The sequence below is a fragment of the Fulmarus glacialis genome, unplaced genomic scaffold (genome assembly GCF_000690835.1).
Source record: "Fulmarus glacialis isolate BGI_N327 unplaced genomic scaffold, ASM69083v1 scaffold5260, whole genome shotgun sequence".
NCBI lineage: Eukaryota > Metazoa > Chordata > Aves > Procellariiformes > Procellariidae > Fulmarus > Fulmarus glacialis.
Genome location: NW_009185705.1, coordinates 37,459 through 57,396, shown reverse-complemented (window position 1 = coordinate 57,396; position 19,938 = coordinate 37,459). Strand labels below are relative to the sequence as shown.

General features: G+C 38.3%; 1 protein-coding gene across 1 annotated transcript in view; it reads left to right on the top strand.

Annotated features, from left to right (window-relative positions):
* LOC104074818 (transmembrane protein 132D-like) overlaps positions 1–15,110 on the top strand; it is a gene marked incomplete at its 3' end in the record, with an annotated part of 55,886 nt that extends 40,776 nt beyond the window's left edge. The window contains exon 2 of the mRNA XM_009575126.1: positions 14,927–15,110. Within this exon, the coding sequence (XP_009573421.1) occupies positions 14,927–15,110 (184 nt within the window). The remainder of the gene's footprint in view (positions 1–14,926) is intronic.
* Between the last annotated feature and the right edge of the window lie 4,828 nt (positions 15,111–19,938).

Genomic DNA, 19,938 nt, shown 5'->3' with positions numbered 1-19,938 from the left:
TAGGATGCTGTGATATAGAAAATGATCATATTGCCTTTTAAATTTACATTAGCTGTGCTAATGATCGTAAGCAACCCATCAGATACCAAGTGTACTCTATGCTGAGAAGCTTAATAGTGAGAGGAAGACTCACTTGTTCATGATAGCATTATGAGCTTTGGTTTACTGCTTTCCTTATATAGTCAGGATGTCTGGGAGCAAAAGTGTAGGTCATGCTCTTAATTATGTGGGAGACCTGTTTCAAGGGTTCTGTATTGCTATAGGGGTCATTTTCATGCAGCATTGAACAAGGGTCAGGAGTAATTCTCTCCACATATAATTTGGTGAGTTTACTGAGTTGAACTGGTGATTTTGCTGATAAATGAGAGCCTAGCTCAGCAGAGTATTTAAATTCGTTCCTATTTAGCAGAGTACTTTACACATATGCTTAACTTATAAAATAAGATTGAGTCCCAGAAGGCTGAAAGAGCTTGCTTCAGTGGTTTGCTGAGTAGGGGTCAGCTTCTGAACTGGAACTTTAAAGAAAATCAGGGAGCCATAAAAGTTAAGGCGTATTTCAGTGAGCCGCCGAAAGGTAGGAGCCTGGTTTCTATGTGTTTGCTTCTTAGGAATGAGTGCGTACATGGATTCTTAGGGAGTGTACTGCATCCTTTCTTTCAGAGGGGTTATCACTTGGTCTCTTCTCTGCCTGCTTCCAAAAAGCTTAATAATTCTTAACCTCTGTCCTTCTGCCTAGTTTTGTTGAAATTGGTCTAATGTTACCGGAGGGAATGACAGACGCATAGATATACTGATTGCATAATCCTTTCCTTATTAAGGAAGTAGGAAAAAAAGGAAAGGAAAGGAAAAAGGAAAAAGGCTTGTTACAGCCGTATCTGCCACTGCAAAAAATATTTCATTCTTAGCATTTTATCCTATCTAATTTTAAACTTTTCCAGTTATTCTGTCTGCCATTTCCTTTTGAGACTCTTCCACTGCCCTTTTGCTTTGAATTAGGTCCATATTTCCTGTTGTTTCTACTTATACTCTCCTGCCTACCTGCTCTAGCAATTTTCTCTCCTTGACGCTTAAATCCTTGAAATATTTGTGGAAAGTTAGCACTTTATCTTTCTTCTACCTTTTAAACCTCACCTACTGATTTTTTCAGAAAATCACCAACCTACCTTCTGCTCTTCTTGATGTTACTTCAAGTATTGCACATTCAGGCCCTCTGAAAATCTGGCAGATTATTTCTTCTACCATTTTTAGAAAAACTTGCCCATTTCCTTCAATGGTTGTGGCTCTTATTTGTACCTTATCCTGCTGTGCAATGAAAGCATAACTAAAGTCAAGCAGCCTGAGTAAAGCAAGAGGAAAACCATGCCTAAAAATCTGTTTATATTCAAAGACTGAGGTGATAATTTTGGCAGTGCTATGTTTTAATTCTTCGTGTCATTTGGTTGCTTTTATTACTCGTAACAGCCACCTGTTGGATTTCTCCACACATATTCCAAGAATGATGCTAGTTGTGAGGTTTGAAGTATGTGGCCTATCCAAATTTTCCCTCTTGCTTGCTTGGAGGAGATATTTTAAGTCTACGTTTCTTGGTGATTGTGTTTTCCAGTTAGTATGCCCTTGAGGATTTTCCGTTGCAGTGAAAGAAGAGTAATGTGTATATTTGCAATGGTTTCATGTTAGCTGTGCAAAGAAAGAGCGTTTACATTCAATTAAGACATTAAAGACTCAAAATTGGACTATGAAACTACAGTGCAATAACAGTAAGAGTATAAAACAAAGAAGAGTCGATAATTCAAGCAATCTAATATTTAGGTGTCTGCCATAAAATGAAATCCTACTTGTGTTTTGATACACAACTTTTTCACCTCTGATCTCATTGTCGTCTTCTTGTGAAGCTCTGCTATTCATGAAGGGAAGTCTGATTCACAAATTTTAATAAGGGTGGCAAATTTTGCAATGCCTCTGAGTGGAAATTGATCTTCACTTACTGCTTTTCCCCATTATGTGAATGATTTATCAACCTGTTGAAACTATTAATGATTACTAGCATTACTGAATTCATAATTATAATAATTAGGGTCTCTCTTCCCTTGCCTCCAGTTCGATAAAATCAATATGTCTTTTTAAAGGGCTTGATGTACATCTTTCCATTATCAATTATAAAGATTTCTAAGTATGGACCTGAGATTCTTACAAGTAGAAGCAATGCAATTTGTGCTGCTGCTCAGCCCCCAGAAGTTGGTGGTTGTTTCCCACAGAATCCTCTTTTAAGATCCAAGATTAGTATCTTCAAACATATGAATAAAAGTGGCTTTACAGCCCAAATTACATTAGATGGAAGTTTGCCAAATACTAAGGAAGCTTATGTGATGTGATTTGTCCATCACATAAGCTGATGGCATGAGATCCTCACTCTTGTTAGGTGATATTTCTTATTCTCACCGGCACATTTCTTTAGTATTTCATGAAGCATTTCCCTAATTCATGCCATGTCTGTTTTTCTCTGTCCTCCAGTTCTCTAGTTATTAGTTTTGATTGTATTATTATTTTTACTGAAAGAGTACTTTACTTTTGGAAATGTCAAAAAGCTGTAGTCACATTCTGACAGATTGTATTGAGATAAGGTAGTGAGAACCTACCATTTCTTAGCCTGCCTACTTAGATCAGTGAATATTTAAAGTCCGCTTAAGTTTATCTGCAGAAATGTAAATCTTTTGTTTACAGCTATATTGGGGTAGGGAAGGAGTTGTTTGGCTGGAGGTGATTTGAGGACACAGAAACTTGGAAGGAATCATTTTGAATGAGGGAGCTATTATCAGCCATTACATGTTTCCAGAAGTCTGCAGAGTTATTTAATGTTTTGCTATGAGCACTTGTTGTAGGAAGTGGAGCTGCATTTGGCCATACTATCCATTTCAATGTCTGGAGTGTGCTATAGTCTGGTCGCTCTGAGCAATGGCTCATAGAAGGCTTCAGTTCCAGCCAGGGTGGCTCCTCTGACTGCTTTAACCACTAGAATAATCAGGTTCTGGAAGAGCCTTTCAGGGGAATAGGGATTTAAAATCCCTAAGTGCTTTTAAAATGGAGCTTGATAAGTTTATGAAGAGATTATGTGATGTGGTGGTTGCAGTAGCAGGGAACTATCCATATGGACCAAGGTCTCTTCCTGTCCAGACCAGCACATAAATGCAGCTCTGTCTTCCTTCCTGTGCTGAATTTTTTTCATCTAGAATGAATGATCGTAGCTTTCATATGGACAGTTGGTCTTTGTGTTTGCTTTAGCAGCTCCTGGACCATTTGCATAAATAAGATTAGGATTGCTTGATGAGCGATTGCTGAAGGTCAGATAGAAAAGGTAGACCTCACCAAAGGATGGTGACTGAGTGTACTCGCATAAATCAGTGCAAATTGTTGCTGTTATCTACCCTGTTATCTACCCTGGGGATAGTTTGCTGGTATCAGTACACCTTTTACTGGATAATTCTCTGCAGCATAATAACCACGATCATAACTTGCCCTCACTATTTTCTTCATTGTAATTCCTCAAAGAGTATCCAAGGATTGCCAGGACATACACCTCCCCTGTATCTCACCAATCCTTCTGAGCTCAGGTGCACCTCAGCCTCAGGCTCAAAGTGGTGAAAAGTCAAGTGCATCAACACTGGATGCAATGAGACCCAAAATGATGACACTGCTTGACTTAATGGAACAGTTCATGCCAATGAGAATATGACTTCTGTGAGCTTTTGAACTCACACAATTTTTAATGTCACAAGTACATCAAAAACTATGATTTGATTTGACAGGGCCTAGGACTCAACTGCAGACCTGTATCATCAGCCTGTCTGTATGATTTCATCATGGCTATCAGATTATTCCAAGGTGTACAGAGGGGAAACATCTGCTCAAATACTAAAACTGTACCATAGCTGGAGCAGGGAAGGGGTACTGTATCTTGATCATTACAGCCAAAGTATTTTAATGAGTGTACCTCTCAGTCTACCAGGTCAAGGTTGAAATATGTTGATAAAGCAAAACAAATGTACATGCTGCAGTGTATGCCCAGAGATAACTATTCCATACTGCCAACTTTAACACGTATAATATACAAAACAGAGATTAATATTTGCATATGTGCTTACAGTCATCTTCGATTGATAAAAATTGGTAGAGAACAACATGGCTTTCTGTATGTCCATATAATTCCCAAAATAGTTGTATATTTTACGAAACTTAATATTCATATTATCGATCAGGTCTTTAGGCTCTTTCCTGTATTGTATGCTTTTTTTTCATGAGGGTCTCGTTTGCCCTTATAGTACAGCAGATACTAATGACATTGATGAAATAGATGCTGCATTCTAAGGACCTTGGCTGCACTGCAGCTCACAAGTGCTGTGCAGCTAGCAAATGGGATTGTGAAGGTGAATGGATGAAAAGCAGAAGTGGCAGTTTTCCATTTAGTGCTGGTGATCAGATACTGTTTTGCTGTAGGACAGACAGTCTTGGAAATAGCCTGGCAGAGCATGGTGTTATTTAATTGTCAGCTTTTAGTAAATGTAAGTCTCCTGATATCACCTTTCTTAGCATGCCTCCAGGTCCATTATTTTCACCATAAGAATTTGTTTGTGAAAGGAGCTTTCGTATGATTGCATATTAACACTGTCTTTCAATTGAACTTGGACAGAATCATTTGTAAAATCACTTGTGGTGGAAGAGAACGGAAGCCTAACAGACATCAAGATGACTTCTAGTTACTTGGTCGTGGCCAAGTTTCAAATCTTTAAGAGCTGATGGAAGAGAAGACTCGGTTCTTATGCCTGCCCGTGTCCCTTACACGTGGATGTTAGTGTATGAAGTGCAGGTCTAAGTGCTCGGGCTATCCCAGCATTTCCATAAGATCACAAAAGAACTCTAAATAATATATCTCTTTGGAAAATGTGAGAAAATTTAAACCATTCAAACTTAATCCAACACTGAAATTGGCCCTGTTTAAGAAAGGTGTTAGACCAGATGGCTTTCAGAGGTCCCTTCCAACCAAGATTACCCTATAATTCTGTGATTTAAAAATATATGTCAGCCTAAAGCTCTTTCAAAAAGCTGGGGGGAGGGAGGGGAATGTATATATTCTCTCGTCAGTTTATTTTTCATGTTATTGCTTAAAAATAAGAAAGAAAAGAGATTCTGGAAGCTTCTTTTACTTTAATATTAAGGAAAGCATTTCTTTTTTAATTTTGGACTTGGGTGAAGAAAACATCATTTTTTTTTTTTCAGTTGAAAAGAACTTTGCACTTTTGCAAGATGTATGAGTTCAGCAGAAATACTTGCTGAATAGTTCACAGCAGAGGAAGTTCCTATAGTTGAGGATACTAATCTCATATATTAGATATGCCTTGGCAGATCTCTCCAAAGAAACCACTAATTTTGAAATATATTGAGGCCTTGAGTCTTGTGAAATGTAATGCTGCTTTTATATATAATTGCATTTGTTGAACCAGTGTGGACACTAATGAGCAAGGGATAAAAAAGGTGTATAATAGATCTCACCTTGGAGACCTGAATGGAGCTATGTGCTAAGATACTGGATCTTCCACTCTGGATTTAAGACTACAATTAAATTTTTTAGAAGTGGGTAGGGGAGATAATTTTAAAATCATTTTCTGTTCCAAAGTTAAATGACCAAGATGGGCATCAAGGAGAGCAGCTGATGTCTGAAGCATGGATCATAAAGCAGCAAAATGCTGCATCTTCGATGTGAATGCAAAAATAGTAACTTAGCCTTGTAAAGTATCACTTCTTGGGGAGACTTACTCTAGAAGTACCTTTTAGACTAGTTTCTCAACACATTCAGGCTGGTGATTCCTTGCTTGAACCTTTTAAATGTATTACATTTGCTAGAAGAAGAAAAATAAGCACTGTATCAATGGCAGCCATTATAGGTTTATATAAGAGGTTTATTAGGTGTGTATCTCAGAAGATGAGCAAGAGCATGCAGTCGTGAAAGGCAATAACAGGTGGAGTTAGGGGAGTAAGATTTTTACTCTTCAGCACTTCACAACCCCTTTGATTGCTTCTACCCGGGACTATGATCACGGCCTGGAAAATGATGTTGTAGACCCTGTGATAGGCATTCTCTAGAAGACAGAATTAAGGCTGTTTATACATATTCTGCGTGTTCCCTTTTGCAGAGGGGTGGATCTCAGAGGACCAGAGTCTATGACTGGATTATCTCTTTGTTCAACTCAATTTTGCCTAACCGTAATTGGGCTAGCTGTGCAACAGAGTACTGAGCTAGGTCTCAGGCACAGCGTATGCCTCCTGCATGGGCACGTACATCCACGTGAGCCAAGGACTTCCCCTGGGCTTGTCTGTGGTCACCATGGGAACAAAGCCCTATTGCCTTTGTTAAACAAAATTCTTGAACTCAAGGGAAGCTTTCTTGTATAGCACATGCGCAGATAACTTGGTCTATATGGTTGCCTTTCAGGGATAAATAATTACTAAAAAAGGCTTAACCAGAATTCAGCAAGTCTATATTTACGCACAAGTATAAATTTGCTGTTCATGTATATAAGGGTTTTTAGGTGGATAAATATTTGTAGGATGAGGAAGGAATTTTGCTGCGGGGGTAGTGTACTGAGCACAGTGCTTGATGTCATGATTTAGTGCGCTGGGATTACTCAATAGCAAATATTTGCAGCACTGGCCCTGTAATTTTTTAGTATGAAAATACCGGGTCTCAATCCCTGCTGATAGGTGTCATGTTTGTGCGACTCCTCCAGTTCAGCAAAAGGTTTCTTTCATTTTCAGGAGACAGTGATAGTGAAGTGATAGTGACAGTGTTAACAGACTGGGAAATTGTAATGTGAGTGAAATATCTAAGGCTTATTTTAGGAACACTCAAGCCTGGTATTGATCTAAAGGCTTAGGTCTGGGGGTCATGATGTAAGAGCCAAATTCCTATAGCCCTGCCAGTCCTGGGCAAACCAAGGATATGGAGTCAACACATCACTTCCATGTGCACTGAAGTGTTATTTAATTGAGGCCTTTATACTTGGTTTTCCTCCCTGTAAAATGACTATTATGTTATCTTTCTCCTATTTTTTGCTTTTGTCAGTTAAGACAACACTCATCACTTTCTGCAGTTGTCTTGTACAGTGTAGTCTGAGCCTTAGATGGAGCCTGTAGAAACTTTACCAATTAATAACGATCATTTATGGCTGTATGCCTGGTTTCCTCTTTTGCAGTTTTATCACACTTACATGTGAGTTGTGTTATATTTACTGTTATTTTTATGCTGAGGACAATAAAAACCAGCAGGTAGGGAAACCCAGATTGACAATGTATTTGCAGAGTTTTATTAGACTTTGTGCTGTCAGTAAAACTGTTTTCTTAGCCCTGCAATTCAATCCCACCTGCATAGCAACTGTGGTTTTTCTGCTGTTGCCTCATGATTGGGCTACTTCAAAAGTACTTGATGTTTACGGACTACTGTGTTGAATAATTTATTGAATGGTTATTAGGCTGGATGTAATAAAGTCAATGCTGATTTACCATTGCTTTAGCATAATGTGGTAAATGATCACTGGATTTACTATGTCAAGAGATGCTCAGAATGATGGTTCTGAACTGAAATGCTGGCTTGGTGGGAAATTATGTTTTAAATTTATATTATATTAAAAGGTTTGCTAATTTTTACCCGCTTTTGAATGATTTGAGTTATTTGGGAAAAGTGCTATCAACAGCTGGAAATTTGTATAGTAAATAATTTACTTGAAAATAGCAAAAAAAAGTCAAATAAGTAATTCAGTACATATTTCTCAACCAGCACTGCTGATGTCATGCTCCAGAGAGATGGATCAATTTTTTTAAATAATTGTATTACATGATTAGCAGACTCTTTTTTTGGTGATTTTTCTTGCTAGTTGGTTCACTTTATACACCGATTCCTGAAGAAAAATGACTTTTCAGCCTACCCATCACTGAATTTTTAATAGTAAGATGACAATGAATAAAATTAAATTTTAATGTACTGCTGTATGTATCACCTTATCTTGGTATATCAATGGTGAATAATGATCTGTAATGCAGTAGGCTAGATTCTACAGATATTGTTTTCTTAGAATACCCTCTCTGACCTTGGGAAGGTCAGAACCCCAAGCCGCATGCCTCACTCTCCTGTCTAAAATATTTCTTCCTTTTTGGTGTTTGTTTAGACTGGGACCAGGGACTGATGCATATAGTATGTATATACTAGTTTGCTGGCAACATACGGTGCAGGTATTGCACCATATTGTTTAGTTTTGTTTTAATAAAATTCTAACTTTTGGGGTAAACTCGGGCATTTTATTTTCAATTGCAAAGGAGGGGTGGAAATCCTGCTAGCCTTGCCAGCTAGATTCATACCTACTGAATGGATTTGGGAGATCAAGCATTAGATATGTTGAGCTCACGTTCTGGAGCCGAGCCAGGTCCTCAGCTGGTGAAAGGCAATATCATGCTGTTAACTTGTTATGTTTAATGTCAAATCTTCTAATATTTGATTTTTACCTTAAATCCTAGTTGTAGGAATAAAATAGTTCACTGAAATTCTGCAATTTTTATCCTGTATAAAAGCTTTTCAAAAAAAGCTGAAAAATATTCATTGATTGCACTCTGGCTCAGAAACCAGAAGGAGAAGACAATCAGCTTCATTAAAATAAAGAATGTCTCTCTGCCTGTAAGATTATTTGAGGGGTTTTAGCTTATGGGTTTTGTACATATGAGACTGGTAAAAGAACCCCAACCCAGGGATATAAAGCTTCCAAAGATTGCACATCAGTAGTGGAACGCTTTTCTCAGCTTTGTCTTCCCATATTCTATTGAAGAGTTCAAATCTTGCCTGAAGCAGACATGTTTCTGTGCATTGTTTTAGGGCAGACCTGCACGGGAAACCGAAAGGTAGCATGTTTCGATTGCTGAAGTTAAAAATAAAATACACAAAAACCACATAAAAGCGAGATTAAATGTGGATGTGAAGTTTACACCCATCATCATCTCTTGCAGAGGGATTTTTAAATCACCCCTGGCTGAATTGGAAGAAGTTATCAGCATTTCAAAAGCAATGGCTTATTGTGTGGTGATGAGCACCAAAGAAAAGCCAAATAAATTAGCCTACCATAACACATAGTGTTCCTTTCTCATTCTGTGCTTTTTATTCCTCAGATGCCAGTATTATGGTCTCCTTGTCAATGATCCCACACTTTTTACTTACATATCCCATACACGTAATTTCTAGGATGCTATCAAACACGCCAAGCAGAAGTAGTTTATTGCATTGCAAGTACCTGTTTATGCAGAAGAGATGTGATCTTCATCTCTCTGGCAAATATGGAGAGGAATGCAAATGTGTCACCCTGCCACAACACTTACTCTCCTGTAAAGGCTTCTTAAAACAAACAAAAAACACCCCACAAATAAAATTGTGCTTTTTCCTGAAACCAGGGGTATTTGTTAAGAATTCAGCAAAGACTAGAAAGGCAATCTTTTCTTGGTGAAGATAAACTAAAAGATTATCAGGATCCTTTCCTGACTACTTTAAATATAGGTGGAAAGACTGAGAAGGAAGTTTGAAACTGTGTTTTCTTTTTTTGGCTATTGTCTACACTAGCTCTGTTTCCCATTCATCTGGATTTTTTAGGTCTTTCTCACAAAGCACCTACACACTCCAAGCCTTATTGTTTATTTTTCTATCGTTCTCCTTTTATCTACATTTCACAGAAGTTCATTTTCTACTTTTCTCTCTCTCGCATCCTTCTGTAATGGGTCATTTTTCTTTTTCTCTCTGTGATTTTTTTTTTTCTTAATTTCTTCTAGTTTTCTCTTCCTTTTTTTCCCCACCCAAAATCTATTTAGGTGGGAAGACAATATGTTACTCAGTTGCATGCTCTCAGTAGCATTGCAAAATGGGCAAAGTCCACAGACTTCTGGCACTGCTCGGGATATGCTGCTATAGAGGAGCATAAGTGTAATACTTGTGCGCTACAGTGGAGCTCTGGGGTTGGAGAGAGATTAATAAGTAGAAGGGAAGGAGGTATAAAAAAGCAAATATCCCAAAGGAAAGGCTGATTCTCTAGTGGTCCTTTGAAGTCCCTTTGATCTCCTCATGTTTGGTTAGGAAACAAGTACCCTTTAGGGATAATATTAGGAGTAATGGCTAGCAATTCCAAAAGGGGTTGGCAAAAAAGGTTTGTAAAACTGCTTTTAGTGAAATTGTTTAAATTCTGAAGAAAACACCATAGAAAAAGCTTTTCAAAAAAACTGTATCAGAAATGAATTGTTTCGGAAAACTGTGGAGTTCTGTTACTAAATGGCAATGTCTTGTTTTCACTGCTCTTTGTTATGCCTTTATTCTACATTTCATATTGTTTTATATTATTTCCTACCACACAAGGAAGAAGTTATATTTAACACATATTGCCACTGCTGGCTCTGTGCAGTGGCAGGACAGGTGACAAGAAGCCTTAAAACCTTTTTGCAGCCCAACTGGTAGAGTTGGAAATAGCTAGCATGGTGTTTTTATCTGGTATGACAACATAGCGTATTATCTTCCTTTTACCCAAAGATTTGTACTTATTTTTAAATCACTTTATTTCTGAAATAGTGGTTATACACTACTTTGTGTGTATAAACCATCTTATACACTTTGTGGTGTTTAAATCATCTCATCCCCCTTTTTATGGGAAAATTATTTTCAGTTTAATTTTCACTCCTGTAAAATGAGGATAACGGTTTTCACAAACTCCCTCAGGCCTCATGGGGTCAGCTGTGCTGCTGTCTCCCCTCTCTCACGCTAGAAAGTTTTTCCAGTTATCCCTGGAAACATTTCTTCCTTTTCTGAGCACTGCTGTTCCACCTCAGCCTGGCCTGTGCAGTGTTTCAGGCCACAGACTCTTTCCATACCCTGCAAGAGATGTGCTGGAGACCTAGGTACGTGTGTGGTGGTAGAAAAGAATAAAGATTACCTTCTTTCTCTCTTCTTCCCAAGGTTCTTTCATTAACATTCCTATGATACATCTTATTTAGCATATTCATGGCTTTAGGCTTCTTGTGTCCATTATAGCCTTCTAAAGACAGTGATAAAACTTTATATGTTGTATTATAAGAAACATTACGTGCCCGGTCATTTTAGTAGGTTCAGAACAAATTTTGTTTCGTGAGCGTTATATAAAGATCAAAGCCGATACCACAGCTAGTGAAATCAGGAATGGGATACTTGAGTTGACTAACACTGCCTACATCCTAGCTATTCTTGGGTTTACAGGGTCTCTTCTTGAAAATTGTGTCTTGCAGGGCATACCATCCCTAGAGACCCAGAAGAGCGGCTGGTTCTTTCTCTAAAGAAAAGTGACACAGTGGCTCAGGTATTAGCAATTGGCCGAGGGCCTTGACACCAGCCTCTCGGATTTAAAAGAACTCCCAGGCTGAAAGGGCAGAAGAGAGATTTAAAAACAAAAAAATTTGCCTCGGTCAGGGATGTGTCAGAAGAAGCAGGTGCAGAATGGCTCTGTGGAGGTAGGAAATACTCTCCTAGAGACAGGACAGAGTTTCCCGTTGTTCTTAATTTGTCAGAGCTGCTTGATCTTTTGTTAGACAAGAAATAAAAGGCAGCTTAAGAAATACAGTATGAATGTGCCTGGGCTGTCCTGGCTGACAGGAGGAAAGACCAGACTACTCCATTCCAATGAAGTTTTCTTTTTTTTTCTGTCTTCCTTGTCTTCAGATTGGGCTGAGACCCTTTAAAAACGTGTCTACATGGCACACAGCTCAGCAGGGCTCTGTTCACGAGGAGAGTTTATTGGCACCACAGTGAACTCCATTACAGTTTAACACTGAACTATAAACAGCAAAACCCCATGTGAAGGATTTGACTTGAAATTAGCACCAAGAACTGTTTTGCTTTGATCACTCTTCAATTTGGATTGCTGTTGTGAACCTTTGGGTTTGTCCATCCTAAACTTTGTAATCGTGTAGCCTCCCACATTGTAACTAACACTGTTGCTGTACTCTTGATAGCAATAACAGTTCTGGCGTTAGCGAAGACAAGCTGCCAACATGCCGTTGCATTATAGTGACCATAAAGTGTATGCCTACCTTGAGGAGGATTAGGCAGTGCATCATTTCAAGTAGCAATTGCTGACTATCCAAGAGAAATATTCCTATTATACCAAGCAGCCTTGACTTTAAAAGAAAAGCCACAAATATTTTTATGTGACTGGACTCCGGTAATGAATACTATTTGTCCAAAGTTCTCCATGTACATTTTTTAACTGTATTTTCTGAAGGGTAACTTTTTCACTTACTTCTCTATTGAAAGATTTAAATTGCTAAATACTGCTTAGAAAGGCTGTAAATTGGGGACACAGATCCATGGGACTTGCGCATGGAAGGATCATCATAGTAAGTGATGAGTAAAGTAATTAAACAAAAGTTCCTGACCTGGTGCTGACAGCCTGGGTCTGATCATAGGTCATGCAATACTTTCACTTTTTTTTTTGATACATCTTTAGTAGCAGTAATGAGATTCTTATTGATTTTTGAGGTGCTTTGTAATCTTGTCATTTGGAGGTGTTTAGTATTTCTAAGAGGAACTAGTTCAAATAATTTCTATCAAAATCACATTTGGTAGCAAAGTGGGGAGGTTTTTGCTACAAGAAATGCTTCATTAAAATACCTGCTTTAAAGGAGAAATTAAAAGAAAATATTTCCATTATTTTGGGGTTACTGTAGTTGTGCCATATGGGAGCTATAGTTCAAGAATATAAGGACAATGCTCCACTTCTCTCTCCCCATCTTTTCCTCCCTCTTTGTTTTCCTGTATCCTAATCACTTTTCTCCTTTTCTCCTAATACCCCACATCCCTGGAAAAGATTAAGCTGATTGCCTTTTTTGACAATCATTTGGTTTTTTCCGTGGCATTCTGTGCTGGAGTCCCTCCTGTGCAGCAGTCCCTCACTGCTGTTACAGGACACATTTCTGGTGACAGCACCAATTCTGCAAAGCCAGTGACTGGTAGGAGCAGACGGTAATACAATAATAAAGAAAGGCACCCTGAATAGAATCACAAAACCAAGGTTCATTATATGAAGATTCGATTAGTTCTTTAAACACAGAAACTGTGATAGAACATACTGTACAAAACAGGATCACTGCCAAGTATTTATAGGCAATGCATTGCCCCTTCCTGCTCATACAATTAAGGTAACTGAGTTTCAATAGTCACAGCTGCATAAAGCAGCTTTCTGATCCTACCTAGGTCAGCATGAAATAAGACTGCATTCAGTGCTAGTTTAGAAATTGTGCTCTTTTTTTTTCCCCTGACATGAAGAAATGAGAAATTGAACACAATGTGTTCCATTTTGGAAACCCAATGCTCCTTTTAAATTCCATCCAGGATAGCAAGAACTCAATGCATCCATTAAAATCCAAATCTTAAAGATGATCAGATTAAACTCTTCAAGCTGTAGCTTTGAATAAAGCATTGGATTTAGCCAGCACAATAAAAATCTCTGAGTATCTTGGGAAGAATCCCAAACTGGGGCTGTTGTCATAACTTGTCTTCATAAAAAATATGCCTAATTTTAGCTCTTTTTCCACATCAGCTGGGAAAACCTGCTGGGTTTTGGGCACATTCTGCAATTCTAATCAGTTGCTGAAATGTTTCCTCTTTCTTCTAGTTGCACTCTCCAATATAAGTGGCTTGTGACAGTTCAGTGCTTTCTCTCCTTGAGTATTATCCCATTGAAAGAAATTCTGCTCTTTCCTTTCCCTTCCACACAAACTCTGAAGATCTGTTCAGCCTTCAGTGCTTCAGAAGTAAAAGCACCGTCATTCTCAATATCCCCTGGATTTCTGCACTGTTAAGAAATTCTGCATTCCTCAACAACTTTACAGTAAATTGATTATTTTCTTGTCTCTATAAATGCCACTGGACTATGGAGCTCACCTTGCCAAGATACACAATAGAAACTTCACTGCATTGCTTTCTATACAGTAGCTGATTTTATAACGAGCTTTGCAGGAATTGCACCAATAAGCCCCTTTCCAATTTTCCCTTTTTACATTGCTGCTTTATGGTATTCACTTTTATGAACCATGTAACCTTAGGAAGGACAGCATGTAAAGACAAAGTAGCATTGATAAGGTATCAGTAACCCCAATGTTGCCAGAGTATCCTGGAGAATCACATCTAGTAACTCTCTGTTCTTTTCTAGTGTTTTTTACGCAAGGATCCTGGCAAGATTGGCCAATATTAAATAATACAGTTTTGTATCTCTCTTGTCCCACAACAAGCTCAATTATCTATAATTCCTAATTTAGCAAAGGACAAAAGGAGCTTCAGACAGACATTCACAGCAAGGTAGCAGCATAGCCAAAAATTAATTCCAAGTTTTCCAACCTTCTACTCCCTGCTGCCCTGGTTCACAGACCCCATCCTGAGCTTTGACCTCTCTTTCATGCTTCCCTCTTTAAAAAGCGGAAAATACTTCTAATGCAGTCATTTCCCATTTCATGGAGTGATTCCCTTTAGATTTGCTCATGTGTTGCTTTAACAGGGAGGAAATACAATGTGCTCGTTAAAGGGAGAGCCTCAGAGACAAGATTTTTAGGCTGTAGCTTTAGCCTTAGCTTTACCTTGATTTGTTTTTGTTTCTCCACCTGTGAAATGGAGTGGTGCTTAGTGATCCATGTCACAGTGTTACCAAGCCACTTGAATGTATGGGAGATCCCCTGAAATCTTAAGACAGGTGCAAATGATTAATTCATTATCAAATCCATCATCTTCTCTTTGGAAGAGCCTTAATCTAATGTTTTATTAATATAAAAGCAATTATGTTGCTGGCTTATCAGTCATGTGAATGGAACCTTTCTTTTTCTTTTTTTCTTGGAGTGCGGATGGTCCTTCCTCTGAAATCATGCAGATTGATTTTGAAATTGAAGACCTAACTGACCTACCTGGGACCCAGCTCATCACATGGCAGGTAGAATATCCTGGAGATACAACATCTGAACTAGGAATCTCCAAGATCTACGTAAGCCAGAAGGACCTGGTAGGAGTTCTCCCTTTGGCTATGGTAAGAAATTGTCTGGCATTCTGCAAGTTTTTGATATTGCTTTACACTCTAGTGTCTGACAGATGCAAATGATCTGCTGAAAGGGGTGGGGGGACAGAAAGTTTCCGCACCTTGAGTAAAAGATACTAACTTCTGAAGTTTGCTTCATTCAACGGTGAAACCGCATGAGGGGAAACCATAGCTTCCCATGGCAGGCCCAGTCGTGCTCTCTTTGACCAATACACTGACTTCTTGGAGGCAGAAGCTGAATCCATGGCATTTCCAGTATTCAGAACTAACTCTTGTTGTTGCATGAAGTGGTACACTTGGGCACTCGGTTTAATGTGGTTTATGTATTATTTGAATCACAAGTACTCTTACATTTGGTCTAGCGTTTAAGGACTTCCTGAATCACAATTTTTTCAGTTTTTGAATTCTTACTCCACATTCATTTAAGAGTGAGAAGAGAAATAAAAGTCATGGTGTGACTTCTGAGTAATTTTTAATTACCTGGGGAACACAAAATACAGTACATAGCCAACTGTCTGTTCTACATAAATGCATTCAAATGGGTTGCCTCACCGTCACGGTGCAAACTCTAGAGCTTGAAAAATACCTGATTCTTTAGCCTTGGTCTTACCTATAAAAACTGTTAGATACCTGAATTCCAAGTGCAAACAGAAATTTTGTGTGTTTCCTCTTCTCTCCCCTTCACATTTCTTCATCGTTAGGGTTGAAGTATACTTGTCTAAGGTCTGGCTGTGCCCCGTTTTTGTTCTTAGCCAATCTATTAGAAAATATTGACACATTATTATTTAGCACTGAAAGAAAAACAAAAATCAATCTCACAGCATTTAAAAAAATGTAACCTGGATGTTTGCCTAGTGATAGCCAGTTAATTATGCCATTATTGAAGGCTGAAGGTATTCTCTGCAATTCCAGACTCGCAGAACTGGCTACTATTGTTATTCAACAACTTTAGAACTACGCAGGTGGTGTGATTTTTTATTTCACTGGAAATATTTCTTTTCTTTTGTAATGTCTCGTGCTTTCATTACCAAGGTGTATATCACAGTTGAAACAGCTCTCTCCATCTGGAATTGTGGCCTCTGATTGCAGGAAAGTGGAGTTTTAGTTGGTACACTGTATGTAAATTATATCAACCCAGTTAGCTATCTAAAGGAATTAGTGATAAATCAAGTTTAACTTCATGTCTAATCTGTTCAGAGGGTACAGACCAGTAAATTCAACTTTACAACTTAGGATTTTTTTTTTTTCTCAGAGTTGTATATCTAATCCTTTTGTTTTGCATGATTGTTTCAATGGGCTAGTTCCTGATATTGAACAGTCGGTGATCTCTGCTGGTTTGTCAATAAGAGGCTTTCAGATCTGCAGATGGACTCTGATGTGCAGTCACACAGGTTCTGGAATATTGAGGGTTAAGGCTATAGAGGTGATTTGATTTACATAATCTGAGATGTGGGTTTATTCGCTCCATCCCTTAATGAAAAGATTTCTTTCCTAGTGGTTCCAATGGTTTCAGAAAACACTAGTTCTTCTCATACATGCCCATGATCGCTTTAGTATTAAGTGATATAGTGGCAAAAAGTAGTTCATAAGAACAAAGATAGATTCTCCTGGCAGTTGCTACAGATGGAAAAAAAAGCCCATTTTCCAGAATCACAAAATTCTATGCTCAAAGGTCACATGAAGTCTATAAAGTTATCAGTAGGTGGCATTTTACAAGGCAACAGGTGTTGGGATAATGGATAAGAGAGAAAGCAAAGATAAATGGCAGGGGTCCCCTAATTACTGACAGACTGGGAATAGCTTTAACCTTCTTTGCATTAACTGGAGTGTCAGGGAAGAAACTCTGGGGTATCACAAATCTCCAAATCTTTGTAGTACTTCACTTTGTGCTTGGGAAATGATGATTCAGGTGCAGACTTTTCAAGACGTGTAACTTAGATTAGTTTGGTACTTCAGATTTCCCTGTGATCTTAGCGAAGCCAGTTTGTAATTTACAAATTTAAAAAAAAAAAGAAAAAAATCATCTATTCTTCCATTTAGGAAGAATCACAATGAAAACAAAATGTTATATGATTTCTCTGTTTCTAGAGACTGGGGTTAATTTGGATTAGTTTTGCTGGGCTTCTTAGAGGAACATGTAATTTCATGTTTAGAAGCACCAAACAGAAATTGTGTTGAATATTTCAATTACAGGTTAATTTTTCAAAAGAACAATTTTACTGCTTTAATATTAGGCAGAGCTTTGGTTTTCAGTGGACTAGCACATACCACCTCTGTATCATCTTTGTTTTCTGTAGTCTTTTCTGCTAGCTGTTTTGGATTTGTAAATTGAAAAGCAGAAGATTGGCCAATTTAGAACTTCCTGCTTTCTTTTTTTGAGTTACAAAATGCTGCAATGGAAAGACTTAAATGTATGTATCAGTGTCAGGACACACTGGAAATGCCTACCTTCTGCTGAAGTTACTAGGACACTTGCTGCACTCACCTTACCTTTCTCCAGTGCATTTTTTTTTTCCTATGGCATATTAGCATTCCAGCTTTTGTGACCCCTGCAGGGCCCTGTACCAATAATGGAACGGAAACACAAGTCACAGTAGAGCACTCAAGGATATTGATGAGAAAAGCTGTGAGGTGTATTTTATGGATGTGTGGGTACCATAAAGGTTGATATTTCTGACACTTTAATAACACCTTTTCCAATTTTAAAGTGTAACAGAACCTGTCTTGGGAAGCTGTGCATGGGACCCCAGTCAGCCCTTGTTAGCAGAATGGGAATAGCATGGGAGAAGACATTTAATTTGAGAACATTGTAAGAACGTGTAAGCAGCTGTTTGGATATTTGCAATGCATGATCCTTTCCCTTAAGCCTGATGAAATACAGGCAAAGATGTTTATCCAGCGTTATAAAAAATTATTAGCCTTTTACTGTGATTGCTTTGCAGTGGCTCTTACAGCCACATAGCAATGTCTTGCCTTGTTGACAGAAACTAAAACATCCACTAAACCCCATGGAAGAGGCAGGTAATTGTATGGTATAATGTGCTTCACCAGCAGAGTTTCCGCTGTAATTTGTGCATTTTTGGCATGGGCACTATTTCCCAGCTTTCTCACTGCAAGGTCTGTGTCTCCAGGTAGTGTGTGGCCAGGGAACTGCAGAAGAGGGGTCTTAAGAACACATTGATCGGTAAAGGAATTATAGAAAGAAAGAATGCTTTATTCTGGATGGAGAATTCTGGACAAGGAATGCCAGAGGATTACTCCATGGTAATTACTGAAAATTTGGCACTTTGGGGGAAAAAAAAAAAAATCACAAGTAAATAGTGAAGAAGCAAAAACCTTCTATGTTGTTCTGTGTTATCAGCTAACATACATATTCTCTTTAAACATCATTCTCTGAACATTCACTTGTAACAGGGTATCCTTTGAGACAGAAGCCCTAGTACCTCTTAAGACCTTTGAAATATGGTACTAAAAAGGCATATGGTCCATTTGTTCATTAACTGTCTTGAACATGCTAAACTGCTGAGGTTTTTTGAGTTGAGGACCTGCATTGTAGTGTGACAGCCAGTGAGAATAATATGCCTGAATCTTCTAGAATATGACATTATTTTTTATTGGCATCCTAAAGAATCAGCTTCCAGTTCCTATTTTGACTTCTTTCTGGTTTTTCTTCCCTAGTTTATTTCACTCTCATTTTGTTAGGTGATGAATGGCACGGGTTTAATCACTCAAATTGTACATTTGCTGCTATTGATTATTGTTGCTTTTTAAACATTGTCAGCTCTTTTATAATGATGGTGTTCACCTTTTGTTGAACCTTAATGATGAGGTGAGGATGAGAGACAGACGAGCTCTGTAGCCACCTATGTACATACAAGATAATCCCTACTGAGAAAGGCAGAGGGCAAATATGACATGCTGGTAAATGGATAAGTTGAAATCTGTTCTGTAAATAATAATAATAAAAATTGTGAATAATAAAATACTTGGGCTGGTTCTTAACTGAACCAACTCTGAATCTGTAAATCACCTGTGTTACCTATTTACATGCCCTAAACCTATTCCATATGTGCCCTCCCTTTATTTAATAATCTGATAAGGAATCAGGGCAAAACACCTGTTTCATATATCTCATAGAGGGAGATGTTTGTCCCAGGGTTGGTAAATCCCTTATTAGAATAGTCCTTTGACTAGGAAATATATTCTGTTAACTTACTTTCTCCTAGAATACTGAAAAAATATATGCAGGATGCTCAATGTCCCTTCAGAAATTTCTTGAAAAGGTTGCAGGTTCCTGACCTTCAATTTTTGATAAATTGTTGTCCGCATACGTGTTTTAAATTTATAAATCAGCAAGTCAATATTAGAGTCAGCCTGGCTCACACAAATGTAGTTGCCCTGATGTTCAAGATATTATTAGGTTTAAAGATACAGATGTGGACCAGATGTTTCAGGTGGTGGTAGGACATATGAAGCTGATGAAGAAGCCAGGTAGCTGGATGATGAGCATCTTTGTGTGTAAAAAGTCTGTGAATCTAGATTGCTTTCTTGGGAGACTCCCCAGCCCTTACAGATGAACTGTAGGCTATAATAGCCTGCCTTGTATCATCTGTGCAACTAGGAAAGAGCAGAAAAGTTTTGCCTTCCAGAGGAAGAGTCCTTGAGCACTACCAACTCATGGTAACAGTGGCTGAGTAGCCCTGGATTACCTCATACCAATCATGATATTAATATTTTGGAGTCAATAATTCAGCTTTGTTGCTGCCCAGAGAATCTCAACTTGTTGGCAGGCAGGACAGCTTGCCTCGGCACTAGGGCT